At 46.7% G+C, this 27064-nt stretch overlaps 2 protein-coding genes across 2 annotated transcripts in view; one reads left to right on the top strand and one right to left on the bottom strand.

Moving 5' to 3' along the window:
- The window catches only part of mettl13 (methyltransferase 13, eEF1A lysine and N-terminal methyltransferase), a 35679-nt gene extending 33968 nt beyond the window's left edge, over window positions 1-1711 (bottom strand). The window contains exon 1 of the mRNA XM_070888264.1: window positions 1561-1711. Coding sequence (XP_070744365.1) covers window positions 1561-1645 — 85 coding nt within the window. The 5' untranslated portion in view covers window positions 1646-1711. The remainder of the gene's footprint in view (window positions 1-1560) is intronic.
- A 191-nt stretch (window positions 1712-1902) lies between these two features.
- itpa (inosine triphosphatase (nucleoside triphosphate pyrophosphatase)) overlaps window positions 1903-27064 on the top strand; it is a 41664-nt gene continuing 16502 nt past the window's right edge. Inside the window, exons 1-4 of the mRNA XM_070887378.1 lie at window positions 1903-2012; window positions 4687-4744; window positions 4839-4903; window positions 7896-7969. Coding sequence (XP_070743479.1) covers window positions 1944-2012; window positions 4687-4744; window positions 4839-4903; window positions 7896-7969 — 266 coding nt within the window. The 5' untranslated portion in view covers window positions 1903-1943. The remainder of the gene's footprint in view (window positions 2013-4686; window positions 4745-4838; window positions 4904-7895; window positions 7970-27064) is intronic.

Below are 27064 nucleotides of genomic sequence, written 5' to 3'. Positions count from 1 at the left end.
AGTCAGAGCATAGGAGCAGGAGTATGGTAGATGTGTTTCTTCTTCTTAGGCAGTCCCTCAAATCGAGGACGACTTGCTCCCACACCAGGGGCGAGTTGACAGGTGTTTCAATGAAGAACCTAATATTCTGGTCCCGAACTGCATATTGAAATGTGGAAGATGCCTGTGCGTGGATTTTTTTTTTTAAAAAACGTGTGGTGGCCGTTGCACACCAGCCACCACATGGGCTTGACAGAGCTTGGTCTTGGTCCAGTGGCAAGGATTAACCAAGACGACTGGAGACCAGCTCTGCTGCACGGACCTAGTGTGCACACACAGGTGTGCTAGTTGGTTGGTCACAGCAGTTCTATCTTTTTAATCCCACTGTCCCACTCTTTCTCCATTTGTTTCCTGCAAGTACCTAATTTTCAAAGGCTCCAATTCCACAGGCAATAGCCCTGTTCACCACAAGCAGACTAAACATTTATTTTATTTGAAGTAACACTGACTTGTTTTAAACCAAACATGACCTCCTTTTGTATAAACTTTTTTTACCCAGAGAATGGTGAGAATGTGGAACTCACTACCACAGAGAGTAGTTGAGGCAAATAGTATAGATGCATTTAAGGAAAGGCTAGATAAGTAGATGAGGGAGAGAGTTATGCTGATAGACGAGGAAGGATGGAAGGAGGCTCAAGTGGAGCAGAAACACTGGCATGGACTGGATGGGCAGAATGGTCTGTTTCTGTGCTGTAAATTCTATGTAATCCTTTTAGGCGTTTCACTCTTAAAAGTAAACAACCCCCAGAGTGTTTTAAACAGTTTACGGTTATGGCATTCTTTTTGATCACAAGTCCCACTAATATTGCAGTCACATTGATAACCATGCACCATTGAAATTGGAGCCTTCTGGACTCGACATCGAGTTCAACAATTTCAGAGAGTAACCGCTGCCAATCTTTGGCTCCCTTTCTCCACCCCCACGGGGAGCCCATTTCTTTTTTTCCCTCCTTGTCTCTAATGGCAGTTCCTGCCATTCACACCCTATCTTGACGAATGTGTTTCTAACTCCTGGCATTACCAATTCAATTCGGCCTATCATCCCTTTTGTGTCCCTATCTCTCCTGCCTTCCATCCTTGCACAGACCCTTCCCTTTTGTTCTTTCTTCCCCTCTCCCTTTCAGTGCTTGTCTGTTCTTTCCGAACACTCTCCAGTTTTGACGAAGGGTCATCTGACGAGGCTTCCTCTCCACAGATGCTGCCTGACCTACTGAGATTTCCAGCATTTTCTGTTTTTATTCCAGATCCCAGCATCCATAGTATTTTGCTTTTGTACAATTGTAATACTATTTAACGCGCCTTATTCATAGCAACTTCCTCGGTATAAAAAGTGTGCAACGACTCTGCAGGTAGATTATGGCCCAAACACACAGTTACGCCATGTCTTTTACTGCATGTAAAACAAAATCTAACAGTCATTCTAATGAAGAATAAAAACAGAAAATGCTTTTGTATTCTAATGAAGAACATATTCGAAACGTTAAATGGTAACTTTTTCTCTGCAACTACTAACCGACCTACTGTGCTTTTTTTCTCCCCAGCATTTCTTTCTGGTTTCATAGGTAAATGTTTCTCTTGGTGCAGCTCTGCATGTGAGCACATACATGGAAGGATTTACTGGTTAGAGAAAGCAGCGCAAACCCAGTGGCTTTCAGCTGCAGCCGGCCCATTACCTGCTCCACACGCACTGTCAATACCACTCACTTTCCGGGTTCTGAAGGCGCTGATTGGATCGCAGGCCGCTTCCCGAACGCGGCCATTGGCCGATTCAATGTGTCAAGGTTCCACTCCGGTGACGTGCGGTCCAGGCTGCGAAGATTGGACCAATGGCCGGCGCTCCCCGTGCCCTCACCCGGAAGCTGAAGAAACCGTCGCTTGGCTCATTCCACCCGCACTCTGCACACATGGCAATGGCTGGAACTGCGGCTCGCTGTGTGGTGTTTGTCACCGGCAACGCGAAGAAACTGGAGGAGGTGGGTCCGGGTCTAAGTCGAAGTCGGCAACTCCGCCGGGGAAGGCACCGTCCACTGTGTTTCCAATCTGGAGACTCGCTTTACTGATTGGTTTCCAGCCGCACTGTATTATTATCGGCCTGGGCACCAGGCGGGCAACATCCAGCAAATGTTAGGTTTGAGTTTATAACACGGAAGGAGGCCATTTCAGCCCATTGTGTCCATGCTGGCTAACAGGTTATCCAGCCTAATCCCACTTTCCAGCTCTGGGTCCGTAGCCCTGCAGGTTACATCACTTCAAGTGCACATCCAAGTACTTTTTAAATGTGGTGAGGGTTTCTGCCTCTACCACCCTTTCAGGCAGTGAGTTCCAGACCCCCACCACCCTCTGCGTGAAGACATTTCCCCTCAAATCCCCTCTCAACCTTCTACCAATTACTTTAAATTTATGCCCCCTGGTTGTTGACCCCTATCCACTATATCCAGGCCCCTCTTAATTTTATACACCTCAATGAGTTCTCCCCTCAGTCTCCTCTGTTCCAATGAAAACAAATCCACGCTATCTAATCTGTCCTCCGAGCTGAGATTCTCCACTCCCGGCAACATCCTCGTAAATCTCCTCCGTACCTTCTCCAGTGCAATCACATCCTTCCTGTAATGCGGTGACCAGAACTGCATGCAGTACTCCAGCTGTGGTCTCACCAGTGTTTTTTTACAGTTAAAGCATAACCACCCTGCTCTTGTATTCTATGCCTCAGCTGATAAAGGCAAGCATTCCATATGCCTTCTTAAACACCTTATCTACCTGGCCGCCTACTTTCAGGGATCTGTGGACCTGCACTCCAAGGTCCCTTTGTTCCTCTACACTTCTCAGTATCCTACCATTTAATGTATATTCCCTTTTCTTCTTAGTCCTCCCAAAATGCATTACCTCACACTTCTCCAGATTAAATCCCATTTGCCACTGTTCTGCCCACCTGACCAGTTGATTGATATACCCCTGCAGTCTGCAGCTTTCTTCATTATTATCAATGGATTCTTTTATGGAGTGCTAACAGTTGCAAGCCTATGTTTTAATCTTCTCGGTGAAATGCTATTCAAATAGACTGCATTCTGAGCAGCATGGTGCCATTTCTATCAGAAAACTATTTGGGTGATAACATAGCTAATTAGCAAAGGTGAAGGATTTAAATGTGGGCATCATTTAACTTTCAAACCGCAATTGGTTCGTATTTTGATTGTCAAATTAAAAATATCCATTTTAAATCCTGTCTTTTTCTCAATCCAATGTGTCTTTCCCTCTCCATTTCTCTTCCTGTATCTGATTTGACTGAATTCACATGCTCGAATTCAACCTTTTTCTCATTACTTCCCCTGTTTATTTCTCCATCCTTAAATCTCATTAGTTAAGGAGATAGACTGTTGGTCCCATCGTTTACTGAGATCCCAGATTCCCTGTTGCCCTCACTGCTGTTAACAGCTTGTACTTCCAGCAACTTTGTGGGCAAAAATATTTTGAGCTGAAGGATACAGGAGCAAGTCTAACTAACGGGGCATGCTGTGTGATGACGCACTCCAGGATTTTCTGGGCTAATTGATGCAATTAATGTTCACATGTTATTTTACTATAGATTGACGTATGGCTATTTTTTCCTCCCTCTCTGTGTCTCTGTCCTCACTAGCCTCTCAGTATTGGAGGTCACAGGGGACGTGAAATCCTGTTGAAATAATTTTGGTGAGTTGCTTTCAACGGCACCTTCTGCCCCTGTGACCTCTACCAACATGATGGTTAAGAATAGCAATGTGTGGGAACACCACGGTTCAGGGTGTAGTCCGACTGGGATTGTTTTCAAGTGGGTATTTGGCAGTGTGGCACTTTTTATTTAAAATATATTGTTTTTAACATGTGGGTTTTGCTAGCCACCAGCATTTATTGTCCATCCCTAGTTGCCCTTGAGAAGGTGGTGGTGGGCCTACTTCTTGAACTGCTGTGGCCTGTGTGAAGGTACTCCCACGGTGCTGTTCGGGAGTTTCAAGATTTTGACCCAGTGACAATGAAGGACCGTTGATACATGTCCAAGCCACGATATTGTGTGACTTGGGGAATTTGTAGGTGGTGATGTTCCCATGTGCCTGCTGCTCTTGTCCTTCTCAGTGGTAGTTGTCACCGGGTTTTGGAAGTGCTGTCGAAAAGCCTTGGTGAGTTGCCGCAGTGCATCCTTTAACTGATAAAAGGTAGAGCAACATAAGAAATCGGAGCTGGAGTAGGCCATTCAACAAGATCATGGCTGATCTTCTACCTCAACTCCACCTTACTGCACTATCCCTATATCCTTTAATTCCCTTGGTTCCCAAAAATTTATCAACCTCTGTCTTGAATATACTCAAGACTGAGCATCCACAGCTCTGTGGGCTAGAGAATTCCAAAGATTCACAACCCTCTGAGTGAAGAAAATTCTCCTCATCTCAGTCCTAAATGGCTGACCCCTTGTTCTGAGACTGTGACCCCGTGTTCTGGACTCCCCAGCCAGGGAACACATTTTCTCAGTATTAACCCTGTCAAGCTCCTTAAGAATTACGTATCAAGTAGGATGGCAAGATTAGGCCATGGTCATGAGGGGTTTTTTATGCTCAGCAACCAAAGTTTTTAGTTATGAATTGAAACAAATCTTTCTCTCTGTTCTTTGCAAAACAGGTTATTCAGATTCTAGGTGACAAGTTTCCTTTTACACTCATTTCCAAAAAGATTGACTGTAAGTACTATTCATTCTTAGCTTCTTTAGTCTTACTACTTGATGAGAATTAGAAGATGTGACTTTCTGTAAGTTAATTATAATTCTTCTCCAGTGCCAGAGTACCAGGGTGAGCCTGATGAAATCTCAATAAAGAAATGTCAGGAAGCAGCCAAACAAGTAAGTGTCAGTTACCAGGACTTTTATCATCTGTTATTGACACGGTTACTCATCAATTGTCATATAATTGTACAACAAACTGCACGACAGCTTTTAATTCTCTATTGGTTAGTGTTCTTTCAATATTGCTCATCTAATGCTTTTATAGTTTTTTTTAATGTCTTGTTCCATTGTTTTCCCTGCATCACATACCGTTCCTGCCACATACCATTCCCGAGTTAACAGGATAATTGGGCAACATGTTCCCAAGCCTCTGCTCTTAAGGTTTTGCAGAAACGAGAAGAATGGGGCATAAATGTGAGGTTCCGCAGGCATGAATTTTTTTGTGTTACTTCTCGAGATATTTTTCTTTGTGTTCAGCATGTCGGATCACTCTCGTAGGCCAGCCTTCGCTCTCTATGATCCAGACTCTAACCTTGCAATATCTGGGTGCTCTATAGCGAGGTCAGAGATCAGCCTTTGTCTCTATTCGAGAACAGTTCGAGAGACAGAGAGGTCTCACTTTCTAGTCAACCAGAGGGAGGCTGTGAGACACCAGCCTGATGCATACATGCTTAGGGCCTGTTGGAGAAAAGGTTCATGCCAGTTAGTTCATCAACAGCTGATTGGCTAAATTCACTTACAAATCAGGAGCAATAGGACATGGGTGTATTCTGCAGTGAAAACCATATTCTGTTTATTTATATATTTAATTTAAAATAAGGCTGCGTCTATTTGTACGAACTGAAATGCAGCAGTTTTAATGATTGGCTCTCCATTTTCACATGACCTATTGCTGATTGATCCCCTTGGAGGATAAGCCACACCCTGAAGTTCCTCTGGAATGTGTAACTGGAACCGCCCAGCCCAAGTTCTGACTGACTTTCCAATTTGTAATTCGATCCATTTTGACTTCAGAAGCCACAGAGGATAGATCTCCCCAAAAGCCACCAAGTTCCATCCAAAGCCCCTTACCCCAGCGCAAATGCATCCCTTTCCCCAGCGCAAATGCTGCTTCCCACAGCCGGTCCATTACCCTAGTGTAAGTGCATCCCTTCGCCAGCTGAAGACCCTTACCCCAGCACATATGCTGCCTCCCACAGCCAAGTTCCAGCTGAAATCCGCCCAAGCACAAGACCTTGCCTCCGCGCCCCCCACCCCCCATAGATGAGGCATTGTGTGCGGATTGTTTATTGGGTATGAAGTGAATAGTGACAGTGTCGTGACTTCTGGATTTCATCCACCCCAACGGTGTCCCTTGTAACACACTTGCATGCACAGATGGGAGACTTAGTACAAATAGTTACTCCATTAAAATAAACCATTTTTTTGGTTTACAGTTGTGGTTAGTCTTGCTTGAGAGCTTTTCTGTCAACTAAAGTTAGGAGTAAAAACAAAGACTTGCATTTGTATAGGCTTGCATTTCATGATCTCAGGACATCCCAAAGCACATTACAGCCAATTAAGTACTTTTAGAGTGTAGTCACTGTTGTAATGTAGGAACTCACATGGTGGCATGTACAAGTTCATAGTATCTTGTGCACACAATAAGAGGACTCATGATCCATGAGTCATGCTATCTTATAACGAGAAAGTGGGTGGGAAAAGTGCTCTCCGAGATTATAGGTTAACTTATGGGAGTGACCAGTGACATTTACTGTCGACCCATGAATTTGTAATGCCAGTCAAATATATAGGGCTAGACTTTCCTGAGAGCCCCTCAACGCCCGATTGTCCGCTCAGAAAAACCACTAACGTTTGGTAAGTAATGCTGGCGAGTATTTCTACTTTTATATTAAAACTAATCGCCCGGCGAGAAAATGGGCATTGCACCTTTATTCTCGGCAGTTTTCTCGATGGTTAAGGGAAAACTAAGTAAAACGGGTCTTTTTTTTTTTCAAATTTAGTCCGAGGCTGCGGTTAGGCCTAGGGAGGGGGGAAAAAAGACACTTAATCGCGTTTTAAAATTTTACAAAAATATAGAAAGAACCTTTAACTTACCTTTCTTTGCAGAGTACTCACCTATCGCCCTGTTTAAGCAGCTTTCACAGGGCGGTTTCCTCGGCGATCTGGAGAGGCTTCTGTTGAGACACGTTGGCAGTTTGGTCCCGGCGGGCGTTTTCAGATTTGGGCGATACCACTAAAAAAAACTACGGGGTAAACTTTCGCCGGGCGGAAAAACAGTTGTACCGCTGAGAACCTACCGGAAATGATGGGAAAGTCTAGCCCATATTCTTGTATATAAATTTACAATAGTAGCAGTTAGGAGCAGGAGCCGATTTTCCTCTCACTAGCATGTTGGTGGCCTGGCTGAGGTCGGCTAACTATTTTAAAATTTGTTCATGGGATGTGGGCATCGCTGACAAAGCCAGCATTTACTGCCCATCCCTATTGGCCTTGAAGGTGGTGGTGAGCTGCCTTCTTGAACCGCTGCAATCCGTGTAGCAGTTTGGTACAACTGAGTGGCTTAATAGGCCACTTCGGAGCGCAGTTAACTGTCACCCACATTGCTGTGGGTCTGGAGGCACGTATAGGTAAAGACGACAGATTTCCTTCCCTAAAGGACATTAGTTTTTACGATAATCCGATAGCTTCATGGTCACCATTACTGATGCTAGCTTTTTATTACAGATTTATTTAATGAACTGAATTTAAATCGCCCCCGATGTCGTGGGATTTGAACTCTCATCTCCAGACCATTAGCCCAGGCCTCTGGATTACTAGTCCAGTAAGATAACTCCATACCCTCTAACTAATTGACTTTCTGATCAGTACGGCTCAGTACTATTCTGAACAGTGCCCTTGCCCAGAAGGCCGCCGGGGGAGGTTCATGACCAGTTCATTACTGATATTTAACATGTAAGATGTGGGCCAAACGGTTGTTGGTCTCTGCACTGAACAGCCAAGAATGAGCATCCAGCTGTGGATTCTAACCTGAAGCAAACTTGCCGATGATGGTGTATATAGCTTTTTGCTTGGTGATATTTAACAGATACCAACTTTATTTCCTTAGATCCAAGGTCCTGTTATAGTAGAAGACACGTGTTTGTGTTTCAATGCTCTTGGTGGACTGCCTGGTCCATACATGTAAGTAACGTGTTGCTGTGCTATCATTCACTGCTCCTCCTTATCTTCAGTGGATTTACTTTTTTGGGGGGGGACGTTTATTATTTTGTACTGAGCCATATAGACCACAGAGATTCCAGGTGCGATGTCTGGTCTGTGCTGAGGTAGCTGATCTCCGCTGTGGTAGTGACAGGAGGTGCGACAGTCGGTTTCCGTACCTCCTGGGCTGAATCACCCAGAGTTCCAGACCAGTATCCAATGACCTTTCCTGGACGGTGCCTAAAAGTGGGCATTAGGGGCGAGGACAGGACCGAGCTCAACTGTGATGCCCCCCCCCCCAATGGCTGATTAGCCCATCGGCACTTGCTGCGTAGTCCAACATATGACGATGGACACTCGGACCAGGTACCAGAGGGCTGATGGTGCCTGTGCACCAATACTCCTAATGTGAATCCGTGCCTTCAGAGGGAAAGGACTCCTGTACTAAATTATCATATTTAATATGGATAGGGAATTTAATGTGGATAGGGAATTAGTTAAGAGGTAGGAGACAGAGAGTCGTGATAATGGGCAATGTTGCCATTAATTTTGTTGGGGTGCGCAGCCCATTCACAATACTGTGCATGCACGGTTTTTGCCGTTGAAGAGCCGGTTGCACGGGAGGTCCAGAGAGCTTCACAGCTGCGCAGCTTAAAGGGATCATTGATCGTGGGTAAATAATCCAATTGGCAGGATATGATTAGTGGTGTCACCCAGGGATCTGTACTGGGGCCTCAGCTTTTCACTATATTTATCAATGACTTGGATGAAGGAATAAAGAACTGTATTCCCAAGTTTCCTGACTACATTAGGTGGCACAATAAATAGTGTAGATGAACATTAAATGAGTGGGCAAAACAGTGGCAGATGGAGTTCAATATGGAGGAAGTGTGAGGTCAACCACTTTGGACCCAAGAAAGATAGAGCAGAGTATTTTCTAAATGGTGAGAAGCTAGGAACTGTGGATGAGCAAAGAGATTTAAAGATCGATGTACAGAAGTCATTTAAAAGGCTAATTGAATGTTGGCCTTTATCCCATGAGGGCTGAATGCAAAGAGGTGGAAGTTAAGTTACAGCTGTACAGAGCTCTGGTTAGACCCCATCTGGAGTACTGCGTTCAGTTCTGGGCACCACACCTCCGGACGGACATATTGGCCTTGGAGAGGGTGCAGTGCAGATTCACCATAATTATACTGGGGCTAAAAGGGTTAAATTATGGGGACAGGTTGCATAGACTAGGCTTGTATTTCTTGAATTATAGAAGACTAAGGGGTAATCTAATTGAGGTGTTTGAGATGATTAAAGGAGTTGCTAGGGTAGAGAGAGAGAGAAACTATTTCCTCTGGTGGGAGCGTCCAGAACAAAGGGACATAACCTTAAAATTAGAGCAAGACCGTTCAGGGGGTCATGTCAGAAAGCTCGTCTTCACACGCACATCTTCTGGAACTCTTTCACCCCAAAAACCTGTTGAGGCAGGTCAATTGAAAATTTTAAAACTGAGAGTTTTGTTGGGCGAGGATATTGGGAGCAGTGGAGCCAAGGCGAGCAGATAGAGTGGAGATACAGATCTACCATAATCTAACCGAATGGCTCGAGGGGCTGAATGGCCTGCTCTTGTTCCGATGAGGGAGCCTTGAGGAGATGCTGGGTACTTTCTACTGAAACAATTTCTGATCTGGTGTGGGATTACATGTGATGAGTTGGGGGAATGCGCTGATTTGAAATGGTGGGAAACTCTCAGCGAAGACCAACTCTTGAGAAAGACCACTGACAGAAATGGCTGTTGTCGTTCCCCGCCCCCCCCCCCCCCCTGGTGAGCAGTACTCTCTTTATTGCATTTATGTGATCAGTTGAAGGGACTGTGGCATCTGGTTCTGCAAACAGGCTGGGTCTCTTTTTTTTCTTGGAAGAGAGAAGACTGAGGGGTGATCTAATGGAGGTCTTTAAAATTATGAAAGGTTTTGATGAGCAGATACAGAGAGAGTGTTTCCACTTGTGCGGAAGAGCAAAACTGGGGGCTATCAGATAGTTGCCAATAAATCAAATAGGGAATTCAGAAGAAACTTCTTTACCCAGAAAGTGTTCAGAATGTGGAACTCGCTACCACAGGGAGTGGTTGAAGCCAATAGTACAGATGCATTTAAGGGCCGGCTAAAACATATGAGGGAGAAGGGAATAGAGGGTTATGCTTTAGATTTAGATGCAACTGTACAGCACATAATCACACAGGCAGGCATTTGGGCAAACGCACAAACATGTATGAAAAGGACGATAGGAAAAGACCCTCTGGTCCTTCCTGCCTAACCCACCCAATGGCGATGCCTTGTGCATCACAATACAAACTCCCCACCCGGAAGCCATGGAGAGGCAAAACATTAGATTTAAAAACCCAGGCCAAATTGGTGGGGGGGTAGGGTGGGGGAGTGGGTGGGGGTGGGGGAGGGTGTGGGTGTGGGGGAGGAAATTGGACGTGCTTATTTGCACTGCCAAAATGACCACCATGCTCTACCCTTTGTCTGACTATGATTGGTACCTTTTGGAGGACAAGAGGACAAACCATACCTGAAGTTTCACTGGAATGTGTAACTGGAACTGCGCAGCCCAAGGTCATAGAAACGTAGAAAATATCTAACTCCCTCTTGAATATATCCAATGAACTGGCATCAACAACTCTCTGTGGCAGGGAATTCCACAGGTTAACAATTCTGAGTGAAGAAGTTTCTCCTCATCTCAGTCCTAAATGGCCTACCCCTTATCCTAAGACCTTGTCCCCTGGTTCTGGACTTCCCCAACATCGGGAACATTCTACCCGCATCTAACCTGTCCCGTCCCGTCAGAATCTTATATGTTTCTTTGAGATCCCCTCTCATCCTTCTAAACTCCAGTGTATATAAAGGCCCAGTTGATCCAGTCTCTCCTCATATGTCAGTCCTGCCATCCCGGGAATCAGTCTGGTGAACCTTCGCTGCACTCCCCCAATAGCAAGAACGTCCTTCCTCCGATTAGAAGACCAAAACTGAACACAATATTCTGGGTGAGGCCTCACCAAGGCCCGATACAACTGCAGTACGACCACCCTGCTCCTATACTCAAATCCCCGAGCTATGAAGGCCAGCATACCATTTGCCTTCTTCACCGCCTGCTGTACGCCAACTTTCAATGACTGATGCACCATGACACCCAGGTCTCGTTGCACCTCCCCTTTTCCTAATCTGCCGCCATTCAGATAATATTCTGTCTTCACGGTTTTTCCGCCAAAGTGGATAACCTCACATTTATCCACATTATAGTGCATCTGCCATGCATTTACCCACTCACTTAACCTGTCCAAGTCACCCTGCAGCCTCTTAGCGTCCTCCTCACAGCTCACACCTTTGCAAATTGTAACTCAAAACACTTTGACTCATGAAGCGACAGAGGAAAGAGCTCCCCAGAAGACAGCAAGGACCAAAATGCCTTAACCCTGTCCAAGTGCATGCCTCGCCCAGCCAAAGTGCCTTCCCCCCCCCCCCGCCCCACCCCACAATAGATGAGGCAGGCATTGTGTACGGATTGTTAACATGTTTATTGGGTATAAAGTGAATAGTGACAGTGTCGTGACTTCTGCATATCATCCACTCCAACGATGTCCCTTGTAGGGCGTTGGATAAATGTGATCCGTCTTCCCTGAGTTCCCTCTCTCCCTCCGATCTCTATCCGCCCCCCCTGTCTCTTTTCCCCCGCCTGTTCTCTCTGTCTCTCTCTCTCTCTCTCTCTCTCTCTCTCTCTCTCTCTCTCTGTCTCTTCCCCCCACCCGCCCGTACTCTCTTCCCCCCACCCGCCCGTACTCTCTTCTCCCACCACCTCTCGTCGCTTTGGATCTCTCCGCGCCCCTTCTCTCACTCTCGCCCCACCCCCCCCACTCTCGCCCCGCCCCCCCACTCTCGCCCCGCCCCCCCACTCTCGCCCCGCCCCCCCACTCTCGCCCCGCCCCCCCACTCTCGCCCCGCCCCCCCACTCTCGCCCCGCCCCCCCACTCTCGCCCCGCCCCCCCACTCTCGCCCCGCCCCCCCACTCTCGCCCCGCCCCCCCACTCTCGCCCCGCCCCCCCACTCTCGCCCCGCCCCCCCACTCTCGCCCCGCCCCCCCACTCTCGCCCCGCCCCCCCACTCTCGCCCCGCCCCCCCACTCTCGCCCCGCCCCCCCACTCTCGCCCCGCCCCCCCACTCTCGCCCCGCCCCCCCACTCTCGCCCCGCCCCCCCACTCTCGCCCCGCCCCCCCACTCTCGCCCCGCCCCCCCACTCTCGCCCCGCCCCCCCACTCTCGCCCCGCCCCCCCACTCTCGCCCCGCCCCCCCACGCTCGCCCCGCCCCCCCACGCTCGCCCCGCCCCCCCACGCTCGCCCCACCCCCCCACTCTCGCCCCGCCCCCCCACTCTCGCCCCGACTCCTGTCTGTCAAAAACAAGTGCAGTACAAATAGTTGCATCAAAGGAAATTTGGAAAATTCCTCTCCAACTCCCTTGATGCGATTAAACTAGTCCAGGAGTCCACTCTGGCCTTGGTTAGTGTTACGTATTACAGGTTGAACCTCTCCTATCCAGGACTCCCTTATCCGGCACCACCTCTCGTCCGGAACCATTCACGGATGGCGCATGCACATAACGCGGCCAATCAAAATCCTACTCACCAATATAATCTTTCTCCTCTATCAGCTGCCTCCTCCTCGTCGCCCTGCTGTAACTCCTGCAGCCACTGTCCTCGGGCTGGTCACTCCTCTCTCCAGTGCTCCCTCCGGGGGGTCGGGCCGACTCATCGGGGCCCGCTCGGGCTGCCGACCTCCTCCCTACCCCCCCCCTCCCCCCCCCCCCTCAACTCGGGCAACCACACCCCTCCCCCCCCCCCCCCCCCCCCCCCAACCTTGCCGATGATCTCCTCTCATCCGGCACAGGCCAGGTCCTGAGAGTGCCGGATAAGGAAGGTTCAACCTGTACTTTCAACAATGTCGATTGATTGCAGCCTCATTTATTTTGCTAGTCAAAAATTATTGCAGAAGCCTATTTGGGATTTGAAGCCACGTTATATGACTTACTTTTCTTGCTTGCTGACCAGGATACATAGAATAGAACTGCATAGCCTATGCGGCATAGGCTGTACTACCTGTTACAATTTGACCTTCCCACCAGTACTTTCACTCGTGCTCGCCTCATGTTAGCTCCCATAAGCAAGCCCATGCTTCCTATGAAACAAAACTTGCGCATACAATATGTGGGACAATATTGCCTCAAGAATGAACGCTTTTACCATTGAGTTCTACACCACAAATACGACAGCCTACCCATCCTGTGCTGCAGATCTCTCCAACACAGTGGAAAACCCCTATACTGACAAACTGTATAGCTCAGGCTGAAAACCATGTCTCTGATGTCTCTGTTACAAGGAATACAGAAGTCAGAATATCTCATCAGATTTTTTTTTTTAAAACAAAGCTCTTAATTGATATAGCACCTTTCATGGCCTTGTGACATACCCAAGCGCTTTACAGCCATGAAGTGTAGTTGCTGTTGCAATGTGGGAAATACGACAGCCATTTTGCACACAGCAATGTGATAATGATCAGATCATCTCTTTCAGTGATGTTGATAGAGGTATAAATATTGGTCAGGACATCGGGGGAGAACTACCCTGTTCTTCTTCGAATAGTGTCATGGGATCTTTTCCATCCACCTGAGAGGGCAGGCGGGGCCGTGGTTTAACGTCTCATCAGAAAGACAGTGCCTCTGACAGTGCAGCACTCTCTCAGCACTGCCCTGGAGTGTCGGCCTAGATTTTTGGGCCTCAGTCGCTGGAGTGGGACTTGAACCCACGGACCACTGAGCCACAGCTGTCACCTTGTAAGCTGTGCGCCTTGTGCCTCGCATGTACAGCCTGTACGAGTGGTGGAGCCGTGTGAAGTGAATTAGAAAACCAGGGCAATCTTGTGCGGCAGGAAAATATACAGGGGACCACACCCACAGGGAGCGAGCCGCTGAATTGAGTCCAAATGCTGAGATCGGCGTCCCCGAAGAGCGGGGGAAGCCCATCCCCACTCATTCGACGGCACCAGGCTGCAGACGGACTTTACAGATACATTATTCCGAAGCGAGTCTATTCCGGGGCTTTCAGTGAGGCTACTTACACAACTAAGAATAGCAAGTCTTTTGGGGATTAGTACATGAAGTAAAATGCATTGCCCCCTCCCCTTTATTAATTAGTTAATTGACTTCTGCTTCAGTCATCATTATAAGCACGATGCTATACTGTGTGTGCATTTTGTATTCAGCAATTCATGTCTTGTTTCTAGATGGTAACAGGTCCCATTACCAAAAAATAAGAACCATCGTGTATTGTAGACCTTGTTTCTCTCAGCTGGCACACAGACACATTTGGGGTCACTATAAACTATAACCTGAAGAACATTGAGTTCAGTCAATATGAGTGCAGCTCATTATCATTCATAACTCTTCAGTTGTGTTGAAGATGGTTGAATCTGAGCAGGGTGTCCATTTCTGTTGCCGTACTGTGCATCACCACCAGGTGGCAGAAAACTCACGCTGTACTACACGACAGTGCTGCAGCCTTGTTTGACAAGAGTTTAAAAGAGAATTTATGGCCAACAATACCCAAAAGGCAAAAATAGGATATGGTAATACAATACTACGCAAGTGAGGAATGCCTGTAAGTCTGAATAAGTTGTTTCCCTGTCAATCATGTCAAAATGTGACTTTTGATCATACAAGGGCACCAAAAGTAGTTAAAGTCCGTTGGCAAGGTCCTGCAGACATTGTTACAACACAAGAAATAGCAATAACTGCTGCATACAATATTGGAGCACTATCAGTAACAGGATGAAGGATGAGTTGGCTTAAGAGGGTTAGAATAACAATGTTATATTAAGGTTTGTCTCTTACCGTTTAAATTTGTGAGGGAGAGAGTATTTCAAAGGCTCAGTCAGTAAAGTACATGCTAGGCAAGGGACTGACTGGTACAGGTTCAGAGGCAATGGGCTGGATCCATAATTGTGCTGGATTTGCTGGGCTCCGCTGGAGCCTCGCCATCCCTGGGCTTGAAGAGGACTCAGGATCCAAGAGCCAGCGAGCATGTGTGTGGACCCCGACTAGTGTACGATCAGGCTTGCTTGCCTGCCGTGTGTAGAAGATTAAGAGATGATCTAATCGAGGTGTCTGAATCCTTTTACCATTTTAATCAGGTAGGGCAGATGCCAAGTCTTTCCACTGGTGGGGGAACTAAGAACAAGGGGGCGCTCTCAAGAAAGACTTGCATTTATATAAGAACATAAGAAATAGGAGCAGGAGTAGGCCTGCTCTGCCATTTAATACGATCATGGCTGATCCAATAGTGGACTCAGCTCCACTTCCCCGCCCGCTCCCCATAATCCCTTATTCCCTTATTGGTGAAGAAACTGTCTATCTCTGTCTTAAATGTATTCAATGTCCCAGCTTCCACAGCTCTCTGAGGCAGCGAATTCCAGAATTACAACCCTCTGAGAAAATAAATTTCTCCTCGTGTTAGTTTTAAATGGGCGGCCCCTTATTCTAAGACTATGTCCCCTGGTTCTAGTCTCCCCCATCAGTGGAAGCGCCTTACACGACCACCAGACATCTCAAAGTGCTTTACAGCCAATGAAGTACTTTTTGAAATGTAGTCACTGTTGCAATGTGGGACACACAGCAGACAATTTGCGCACAGCAAGCTCCCGCTAACGACAATGTGATGATGACCAAATAATTTGTTTTTGTTATGTTGATTGCGGGATCAATATTGACCAGGACACCGGGGATACCTCCCCCGCTCTTCTTCAAAATAGTGCCATGGGATCTTTTACATCCACCTGAGACCATCCGAAAGATGGAAAGTTGGACCGTTAGGAGGGATATCGGGAAGCACTCTTTCACATACAGGGTAGTAGAAGTCTGGCATTCTCTCCTTCAGAAGGCTGCAGATGCTGGGTCAATTGGAGCTTTCAAGACCGAGGTGGATGGATTTTTGTTGGGTAAGGGCATCGCGGGGTATGGTGCTAAGGCAAGTAAATGGAGTTGAGGTACAGATCATCCATGATTTAATTGAATGGGGGAAGCAGGCTCGAGGGGCTGAATGGCCAACTCGTGTTCCTGCTTTCCTCCTATGGTTTAAGAGCCTGCCAAAACTCTCCGACCAGGAGCACATGAAGGAATGGCTTGTTGTGTAAAGGTACTGGTGAGTGGCTGTGGAACCTCAGTATGAAGCAGCGTCTTCGGGAGAGGGGATTGAGAAAATCAGACAAATATCTTGGTGTAATCACCGCTGTAAAATACAAACCAGCCGATGGGATGACTACTACCTCTGGGACTGTGCCGAATGCCATCCTGCTGTGCAATTATCCAGCTATCCGGGTTGAAATCAGACCTGCAAAACAAAATTCTTGGAACTTGTCTTGGCATCGAATCACTCTGGAAGATTTTGAAAAGCATCCTGAAAGCTATTCTGGTCATGGCTGCCAGCATCCCAATCTGGCAAGCCCTGCTAACATCCTCTCTTGCTGCTGTTATTGAAGACAGGCATCCTTTTGGAATGGAAATGATTCGAGCAGTCCAGGCGCAATGCATAGTAAGAGGCCAGAAGAAAGATGAACCCTTCTGTATTGCTTTCTTCAACCTTCCGCAATGACTCAAGGGGCTTAATGTTCCCAAATTCCCATCTGAAATTGCATTGAAAATTCCAAGTCAGTGGAACTTTATCTTTTCATGGCACATGGTTCAAAGAGTCCATTTGGGGAAGGTTGAACACTTCAAAATTCATGGTGATTTTCTGAGGACAGTGTGTACAGAACAGGTGTCAGAGTTTTAACTCTTGTAGTCTCATTGTACAGAGGAATTTCCTCCTACTCTAGAGCTAATAGCATTGAGATAAGAGATTGTCTCCAAGAGAAGGAAAAACTCTTTCCGATCAGCAGGATTCCCTTCGATACTCAGTGACTGAGGAGAAACTTCTTTACCCAGAGTGGTGAGAATGCTGGAACTCGGCACCACTTGGGGTGTTTGAGGTGAACAGCGCAGATGCATTTAGAAGGAAACTAAGTAAACACACGAGGGAGAAAGGAATCGAAGGAGATGCTGCTAGTGAGATGAAGTGAAGCGGGAGGAGACTGGTGTGGAGTATAAACACTGGCATGGACCTGTTGGGCTGAACGACCTGTCTGTGCTGTAAATTCTATGTTTAAAAACTCTTAACTAAAGTTCAGAATGGTGACCTCTTACTAATAATTAATTTTTGTTGTCGGGACGTAGCCAATGCTGGCAGGACCACATTTATTGCCCAGCTCTAGTTGCCTGGAGAAGGTGGTGCTGGACCTTCTGAAGCGCTGCAGTCCTTGTCATTATCCTCGATAATGTTGGGTCGGGAACTCTAGGACTTTGACCCAGCACCAATGAAACAACAGTGAGCTATGCCCAAGTCAGGGTGGTGTGTGACTGAAGGGGAGCTTGGAGGTATTTCTGTTCTAGTCCTTCTAGTTGGTGGAGAGCACGGGGTGAGGAAGGTGTTGGTGCGATGCATCCTGTAGGTCAGACATACTGCAGCCACAATGTGCCATCTTGGAGGGGTTGGATACTGAGCCCAGTGCCATGGGCACCAAACAAAGAAACTGCTCTGTCCTGGGTGCTGTAATGTATTTGCTTCATGGGTTCTTTGTTTAAGAATTCATAGCAACACATTGCTATTAAGAACGAGTGGGTTTATTAACAAAGGTTTAACAATCACACTACACATTATCAGTTTATCCACTAGGGTCGCAACTGCATACCTCATCATGGATGACCTAGACCCAACTGGCTGGGGTTTTATTGAGTCTTGTGAACATCACATGACTGACTAAGCCACTCACATTGCAACAGCTCTACAATTATTTTAAGTCGAAACTATAAATCAAGTGCCCCCTAATTAAAGGGGCACTAAAACCAACAAATTAAATTTTTAACATTAAACGAATCAAATTTGAATTTGATTGCCAGGGGTGATGATGCACTCCAGTCCCTCTGGACACCCTGGCTCAAATGTAACCGCAGAAGAGAGGCAGGCAGGCAGTCGGGCTGAACGACTGCCAGCTGCCTAGACCGGTTAATGGCCACCTTGGCCAGGCCTAGGAGCAGTCCTACGAGGAGGCCTTTCGACCTGCCCGCTCCCCTCCGCAACAGCTCCACACTATTTTTGTAAAACAATAATCAAGTGCCTCCTTATTAAAGGGGCATTAAAACCAATGAATTAACCAATAAAACTTGTTAAAACCATAATCGGTCAAATTAAAATTTGGTTGCCAGGAGTGATGATGCACTCTAGTCCCTCCAGCGCCCACCTGTCTCGAAAGGCCGCAAGCGTACCGGTGGACACTGCGTGCTCCATCTTCAGGGACACTGGCTCGGATGTAACCGCAAAAGAGAGGCAGGAAGTCGGGCTGAACGACCCCCTCGACCGCCCGCTACCTGGACCGGTTGATGGCCACCTTGGCCATGCCCAGGAACAGTCCTACGAGGAGGCCCTCCAACCTGCCCGCTCCCCTCCAAAACATCACTACAAACCTGAGAGCGTCTTCACAGATTCCAGGTGGTATCTGGTTTGCTTGTGTAGGTGCAGCTGCCCCCGTTCAGGCAAGTATTCCATCGCCCTCCTGACTTGAGCCTTGTAGATGGTGGAGGTTTTCAGGAATTGGAAGGTGAGCCATTTGTCCCCCAAGACCCAGCCTCTGTCCTGCTCTTATAGCCACATTGTTGACATGACTAAAAGGTGATGTTTCTTGGAGTCTGGTTGTAATTCATCAACCATATTTTCAGATAAGGATATAAGAAACCCACAGGAAATAGTTGAGGTTCATTATGGAAGGGATCTACTGCCACCATGGGTTATTCCTTTTTGTCTTTGCGTTGGGTCTTTAAGTGTCACCAAATGTCTTCCAATAATTTCAGCAGTTCTCCGACAGCCGTGTCTGATAGATTTGCTACACCCATAGAGTGCCAGATAGAGTATAGTGACCCACGGAGCTTTCAATAGAGGGTGTGGATTTCGAGAGAACCTCGACTCTAAAATTTTTCAACACAAAATGGAAGAGGTTCATTATCCCAGTGTAAGTGAAATTACCTGTGCTCGCCAAATTACATTGACTCCCGGACCAGCCAGTAACACCGCAATGTTTTTTTAAATTCTCATTTTTGTGTTCAAATCTCTCCATGGCCTCAGGCCTTCAGGAAAAGGTAGGTTAATAGAATGGGCAGACAAGTGGCAGACTGAGGTGACCCATGGGTTTTTGTGGTTTTATGGTTCTTGCACTTAAAACTGATATTTTACCATCCCCCATATTGGCACAGTGATCAGTGAACCCAGTATATCCTGTTAGTTGCTTAGTTAGAATAGATATTGAACTCCATCTAGTAATGGTGCCAAAATTGTATTTAACTCCTCTGGAAATCATAATGCCAAGTTTTATATGTTGCTGCCTTTCAACTGTTAATGTGCACAGAGGCACAGCTTTCCATGAAGATAACACAAACGATTTACACCAATCCAGGCATTCTATGGTTAAGCCAAACATTCAGCTGTGAACTGAACGGTGGAGCCTATCTCTGCATTATTCTTTGGCAGGGCAGTAGGCCGGGGAGGAAATCACACTCTATTCTGCTCTTCCTCGCCCGCTCATGAGCCAATGTGCAGATCACTCCTGTCACAGCTATATTTAAGAATTCTTTTGAAAGAGCTTCCGTGCTTTTTGTTCCCAAAACTGTTTCAAACAGTTTAATTTTGATGAAGGAAAGAAAGAAACTAACAAACTAACTGTTGCAATGTGGCAGCCGTTTGTGCACAGCAAGCTCCCACAAACAGTAATGTGATAATGACCAGAAAATCTGTTTTTGTTATGTTGATTGAGGGATAAATATTGGGCAGGGCACTGGGGATAGCTCCCCTGATCATCTTCAGAATAGAACCATGGGATCTTTTACATACACCTGAGAGAGAAGACGGGGCCTCGGTTTAATGTCTCATCTGAAAGACAGCACCTCTGACAGTGCAGCGCTCCCTCAGCACTGCACTGGAGTGTCGGCCTAGATTTATGTGCTCAAGTTTAGTGTCCAGTAGGAATTTAGACTGTCTGAGAAAGGAGACCTCCATCCCATGAATCTGCTAGATTCACAGGCATATCCTGGAGGCAAAATATTAGTGACACCCAGTTCCTTTAAACAGATGATCCTCATAATTCTCTATGCGAGTGCCACAGATGTTCTGCTCTACTGGCCAATTGAAATCTCCTATGGAAGTGTTATGGCTGATTTCATATTAAGACCATTTTCCGTAGTTCAGATTTATGGCTAACAGTGAACCATTCCAATCATCCTGTAGCGCCCTCTAGCTAGGAAGTATAGGGAGCTGTATTCAGAGAGAGGGTCTGTGAAGGAACACCATCTTAAGCTCCACCTGGCTGTCTGAGATCTCCCAAATAAATAGTTAAGTTGAACTAAGAGTGTTCAAAAGACAATAAAATACATGGTGTCAGAAGCGGAGACTTCCGATCTTTCGTTGAACACATCTACAACCGAAATACTGGAACTGTAAGACTTTTTCGAGCCGATCGAAATCGACGTTAAGCAGTGCAGTGCAGAGCATGCTTCCTACACCGTGCATGGATCCGTGAAGGGTGATAAATAGTCATGAGCTGGTAAAATAATTTAGAGACATTAGTAAAGTAAACTTAAAGTGGCATAAGTTAATGTAGAGCCTCGATTGAAAAAGTGTTTCTACAAATTCATGGCCACAATATTTTACTATTAGACTTGTTCTAGTCCTTTGGGTATTTGAACTGTATACATGTATGTGACAAACTCAAAGTCCTAAACTGTAGCGAGCTATCATGACCATCACGGTGCCAACTCCCGCGCACATTCCTCTCCCACCTCCTTTGCAGGTGACTGGCGATTTGAAAGCCAACTGGAAAAAATTCAAACAGCTGTGGGACAGCTATGAAATTATTACAAATATTATGGAAAAACAGATAGAGTTAGGGTTGCAACGTTTATCACTGCCATTGGCAGCGATGACCTAGATATCCACAATAATCTTCCCTACAAATCAGAGGAAGACAAGTGGGAAATGGAGATTATTTTGAAGCTCTGGGAAGAGCACTGTAAAGGTAAAACGAACATCATCTATGAAAGGTACCAGTTTAACAACTGTGTACAAGGGGACGAGCGGTTTGACAGATATCTCCTGAAAATGAGAGAGCTAGCATCATCATGTGATTTCGGCAATTTGAGGCATGATTTCATCAGAGGCCGCATAGTCTGCGGGAATATCTGATAACACGCTGCGTAAGAGGCTGTTGTAAGAATCAAGTCTAACATTTGATAAATGTGTGATGCTCTATAAAGCTACAGAGGCCACAGTTGCGCAAATTAAATCCATGAAGTTCACTAAAACAGACTCTGAAGATGTCAAAGCTGTCAGACAGAAACCCCGACCCGCAAAGAAAGAATTCACAGACAAAGAGTTCACGAACAATTGCAGATATTGTGGCAAAAGACATGAACTGTCAAAAATGAAATGCCCAGCATATGGGAAAACCTGCGGCAAACTAAATTACTTTTCTCAAAAGTGCAGACAAAGTGGATCGAGGCAGAAGTCTACACATAACCCTAAATATAAGGGCAAGCCAAAAGTTCATGCACTATATGAAGAGAGTTATGATTCTGATTTTGAGTCATGACTGTAAAGATGCTTGGTAAAGTTGATTGCACAATCAAGGACAAAGCTGACAGAAAGTATCCCAACAAGATTATGGCTACCTTTTCCATTAAAGGTCAAATGGTAAAAATGCAAATAGATTGTGGGGCCACCTGCAATGTGTTACCTCTTAGATGTTTACCTAAAGGCTTAAAGATAAAAGAATCTAAGACAATACAGTAACTATATGACAACCATGCAACCATTCCAGTGATGGGGACTTGTAATGTGCAACTGGAAAATACAAAGAACAAGCAAAAGCACATTATGCCCTTTGTGATCATTGAGGGCCAAAGTGCACCACTGATTGGTTCATGCACTGCTCAACAGCTGCAACTGATAAAAGTGCAGCATCAGAATATCGCGACGGTAAATGAACCACGCGAATCACAAACTACGACCAAGGCAAACGTCTCACTAGCGTCAAAAACTGATGTCAACAATGCATATCCGGATGTGTTTAAGGGACTTGAACACATGCCAGGGACAGTTCACCTTGAACTTAATGAATCAGCGACACCAGCTGTAATGCCACCCAGACGTGTGCCAATAGCGATCAACCAAACGCTGAAAGAGGAACTCGATCATTTGGACAAATGACAAATCATCACAAAACTAGACCAGAACCTCGAGGGTCTAGATGAAGTCTACAAGATTGCAGATGATATCTTGATCACTAGATGCGGTGAGACACTTAAAGATGCCAATCACGATCATGACGCAAACTTATGCAAATTCATGCAGAATGTGAAACATCAAACTAAACTTCAATAAGTTCGAATACAAAAGCTCGCAAGTGAAATACATGGGACACATACTGTCTAGTAATAGACTCAAAGCCGATCCAAGCAAAGTGCTCGCAATCAACGAAATGCAGAAACCGCAGGATGTCACAGGTATACAACGATTTGTCGGCATGACAAAGTACGTCACAAAATTCTTGCCAGATCTTTCAGACCTCAGTGAGCCTCTGCAACGGCTTACTCATAAAGACACTGTCTGGAAATGGACTGAGGAACAAGTCAAAGTGTTTGAAGTTATCAAACAACGTGTGACAGATTATCCGGTGCTCAGGTACTTTGAGCACAAACTTGCAACCGAAGATCAAGGAGATTCTTCAAGCAAGGGTCTTGGGTTCATCCTTCTGCAACAGGGGCAACCAATCGCATACGCGAGCCAAGTGCCCAGTCCAGCAGAAACGCGATACACTCAAATCGAAAAGGAGCTGCTTGCTCAAGTCTTCAGAATGGAACAAAACCATCAATATGTATACGGTCGCAAGATCACGCTATGGACAGACCATAAGCCTTTGGTTGCTCTATGACGCAAGCCGTTATCTGCAGCATCCAAACGGCTACAACATCTTATTCGGCTCAACCAATATAATGTCGAAATAAAGTATCAACCAGGAAAAGAAATGTACCTAGCAGACACGCTCTTGCGCTCATACCTCAAACATAGAGAGATCACCTACTCTCCAAACAAGGACTGACTACCATACAACGTGCAACTGCAAGCAACTCCACACTACAACTGGTCATACAACAGGATGATCAGAAATGACACATGAATGCCCACCTGAAATGCATGCATACTTCAAAATTCATGACAAACTCTCAGCACAGGATGGCACAGTCTTCAAAGACTATCGGTGTGTCATACCAAAATCCCTGCGATCCGACATTCGTCAAGCGATTTCGTGCTGCTCACACTGGTGTCGAGAGCATTCTTCAACGTGCCAGAGAATCCGTTTACTGGTCAGGACTGAACAGTAACATAAAAGACTGTTTCAAAGTGTGAAACATGCAACACTTGGAAAAAGAATAAATAAGACAAGTTTTGTTGTTGTTTATTAAACTCGTAGTTTAATGCATGTATTCATAAGTTAACTACCTGTTTATATTGAAGCTACTTTCATTTGTTTTTGTTTTTTATGAAAGGAAAGGTGTAACGAGATAATGTATAGCGCCCTCTAGCTAGGAGGTATTGCTAAAATGTATAGTGCCCTCTAGCTAAGAAATATAGGGTGCTGTATTGTGAGAGGGGGTCTATGAAGGAACGCCATCTTAAGCTCAATATTGCTGTCTGAGATCCCCCAAATAAATAGTTAAGAGTGTTCAAGAGACTATAAAATACAGATAACTCCCCTCCTCTTCGAAATAGTGCCATGAGATCTTTTACGTCCATCTGAGAAGGCAGATGGGGCCTCGGTTTAATGTCTCATCCGAAAGACGGCAGTGCAGCACTCCCTCTGCACTGCACTGGAGTGCCAGCCTCGATTTATGTGCTCAAGTTTAGTGTCCAGTAGGAATTTAGACTGTCTGTCTGAGAAAGGAGACCTCCATCCCATGAATCTATTCTAGATTTACAGGCATATCCCGGAGGCAAAATAATAGTGACACCCAGTCCCTTAAACAGATGATCCTCATCATTCTCTCTGCGAGTGCCACAAACTTCCTGCTCTACTGGCCAATTGAAATCTCCTATGGCGTTGGAAGTGTTGAGGCTTATTTCATTCTAAGACCATTTTCCATCATTTAGATTTATGGCTAGTAACAGGAACCATTCCAAACATCCTGTAAAGTATCTGGATCACTCCACAGGTCGGGCACCCTGGGAGTATTACTTGGGTTTATACTTTTGTTTGTGCTTGTTTAAAAGTGTATATAGGGGCATCTGTATTTCTCCTTTTTTTTTTTAAATATCAGGATTTAGGATCTGATGCTGTTTTCAATCACAGTTAGGCAAGGATGGAAATATGTTTACCAAGCCTGGAATTAACATCACCACCCTTCCAAAATAAATAGGGTGTTCATACTCGCAATATCAAAGTCAGGAATGTGGATCAGAGGCTTGTTGTTTTTGATGGTCATTAAGAAATGTACATATTTCTCCCCCCTCCCCCTCTTCTAAACCTGTCGATCTGTCAGGTGGCACTGACTGAGACTGTCAGATGCTGTCGGGCTGCATCCTGTGGCCTCTCTGACATCTGTCTAAGCTGACCATATTCATCAAGATCATGTACGACAGAAGTTTCCACAGACTATCCATGTATTTTTTGTACGGGAATCTCGGGGTTTTTTTATTTAACAGAAATTCTTAAATGTTTAATGTTTACGTCGATTTAACAGCACTTTCTACGCTAAGTTTCACACAAAGTATGGAATGCTGTGTAGTTTGACGGCTTGGGTGTGTCAGCCGTGGTTCAGTGGGTAGCACACTCGCCTCTGAGTCAGAAGGTTGTGGGTTCAAGTCCCACGCCAGAGACTTGAGCACTTAATATAGGCTGACACTCCAGTGCAGTGCTGAGGGAGTGCTGCACTGTCGGAGGTGCCGTCTTTCGGATGAGACATTAAACTGAGGCCACGTCTGCTCTCTCGGATGGAAATAAAAGATCCCACGGCACTATCCGAACAAGAGCAGGGGAGTTCTTCCCTGTATCCTGCTCAATATTTATCCCACTAAACATCACTAAAAGGCAGATTATCTGGTCATTATCTCATTGCTGTTTGTTGGATCTTGTTGTGAGCAAATTGGCTGCTGCGTTCCCAACATTTCAACACTGATTACACTTCAATAATACTTTATTGGCTGTAAAGCACTTTGGGACATGCTGGTGTCATGAAAGGCGCTATATAAATGCAAGATTTTTCATTCTCATACGATTTTGAAATTTCCTTGAGCTCCCTACCAAACATGGGAGCACCTTCACCGCACGGGCTGCAGCAATTTAAAACTAAGGCTCACCACCGCCTTCTCTTGGACAATAAATGCCGGACTCACCAATCATGCCCGCGTCATAAGAATGAATCATTTAAAAATATACTTTATTTTTCAATAAAAATCCTTTTGGTGGATTTTACTTGCTCATGAGTATTATTGGGTAGAGCACTTTTCCATTTCTTGTGTTCAGTATCATTAGGTCAATTAGATCATTAGTAATCAATCGTTACTAGGTTGATTCCAGAGATGAGGGGGTTGACTTCTGAGGATATGTTGAGTAGTTTGGGCCTATACTCATTGGAGTTGAGAGAATGGGAGATGATCTTATTGAAACTTGTAAGATATTAAGGGGGGGTCGACAAGGTGGATGCAGAGAGGATATTTCCACTCATAGGGGAAACTAAAACTCGGGAGCATTGGGGTCAAGTTTCGGGCCGCGCCTAGAACGGCGCAGCCCCGCGACCCACGCCTGATTTCCGCGCTCAAAACCGCGTCGAAAACTTACCTCGGTATTCTCCGTTCCCTCAGGTTGATCCAGGCCCTCGGCGCGACGCAGCACGAGCTGTGGGGGGCGGAGCCAGGTCCCTGCGCTGAAAACCGTGTCGGGACCTCTGCACATGCGTGCTACAGTGGGCGCGCATGTGCAGTAGCTCCAGACGCCCGAAACTGTGCGGGAGGGGCCCGAAGCACGCCGCCCCTAGCCCTGGCCGAATGGCCCCACTGGGGCGGCGAAGATCAGACTGCACCTCGCACCTCCTGCTCTGGCTGTGGCTCCGGCTCTTTCTCCCCAACCGCCCCCCATTCAGCTCACGCTCCCTCTGACTCTCTCGCCCCCAACTCCCGCTCCGCTGCCTGCCGCTCCAACCCCCAGCTCCGGCTCCGCTCCTCCCCCCCCCCCCCTGCTCCCCTCCCCTTCAGGTCCGGTCCGCTCCCTCTTCCTTCGGCGGGGCCCGCCCGCCCGGCATCTTGCTGGGGACGGACCCCGCCTGAAGTCTTCGGCCCAGCTCCTTCTCATCGGCCTCTCTCCCTTCCCTCTCCCGCTCACTCCCTCTGCTCTCCCGACCCCCCCCCCCTCTTCCCCTCGCCCCTCCTTTCACCTCTCCTCCTCCCCCCCCCTCCTCTCTCCTCTCTTCTCCCCTCCCTCTCTCCTCTCTTTCCCCCCTCCTCTCTTTCCCCCCCTCCTCTCTTCCCCCCTCCCCATCCTCTCTCCTCTCTTTCCCCCCCTCCTCTCTTCCCCCCCTCTCTTTCCCCCCCTCCCCTCTCCTCTCTTTCCCCCTCTCCTCTCTTCCCCTCTCCCCTATCCTCTCTTTCCCCCCCTCCTCTCTCCTCTCTTTCCCCCCTCCTCTCTCCTCTCTTTCCCCCCTCCTCTCTCCTCTCTTTCCCCCCTCCTCTCTCCTCTCTTTCCCCCCTCTCTCTCCTCTCTTTCCCCCCCTCTCTCTCCTCTCTTTCCCCCCCCCTCCTCTCTCCTCTCTTTCCCCCCCCTCCTCTCTCCTCTCTTTCCCCCCCTCCTCTCTCCTCTCTTTCCCCCCCTCCTCTCTCCTCTCTTTCCCCCCCTCTTCTCTCCTCTCTTTCCCCC

The sequence above is a fragment of the Pristiophorus japonicus genome, chromosome 8 (genome assembly GCF_044704955.1).
Source record: "Pristiophorus japonicus isolate sPriJap1 chromosome 8, sPriJap1.hap1, whole genome shotgun sequence".
Classification (NCBI taxonomy): Eukaryota; Metazoa; Chordata; class Chondrichthyes; family Pristiophoridae; genus Pristiophorus; species Pristiophorus japonicus.
Note: the sequence above shows the minus strand (reverse complement) of the source record. Positions and strands in the feature narration are given on the sequence as shown.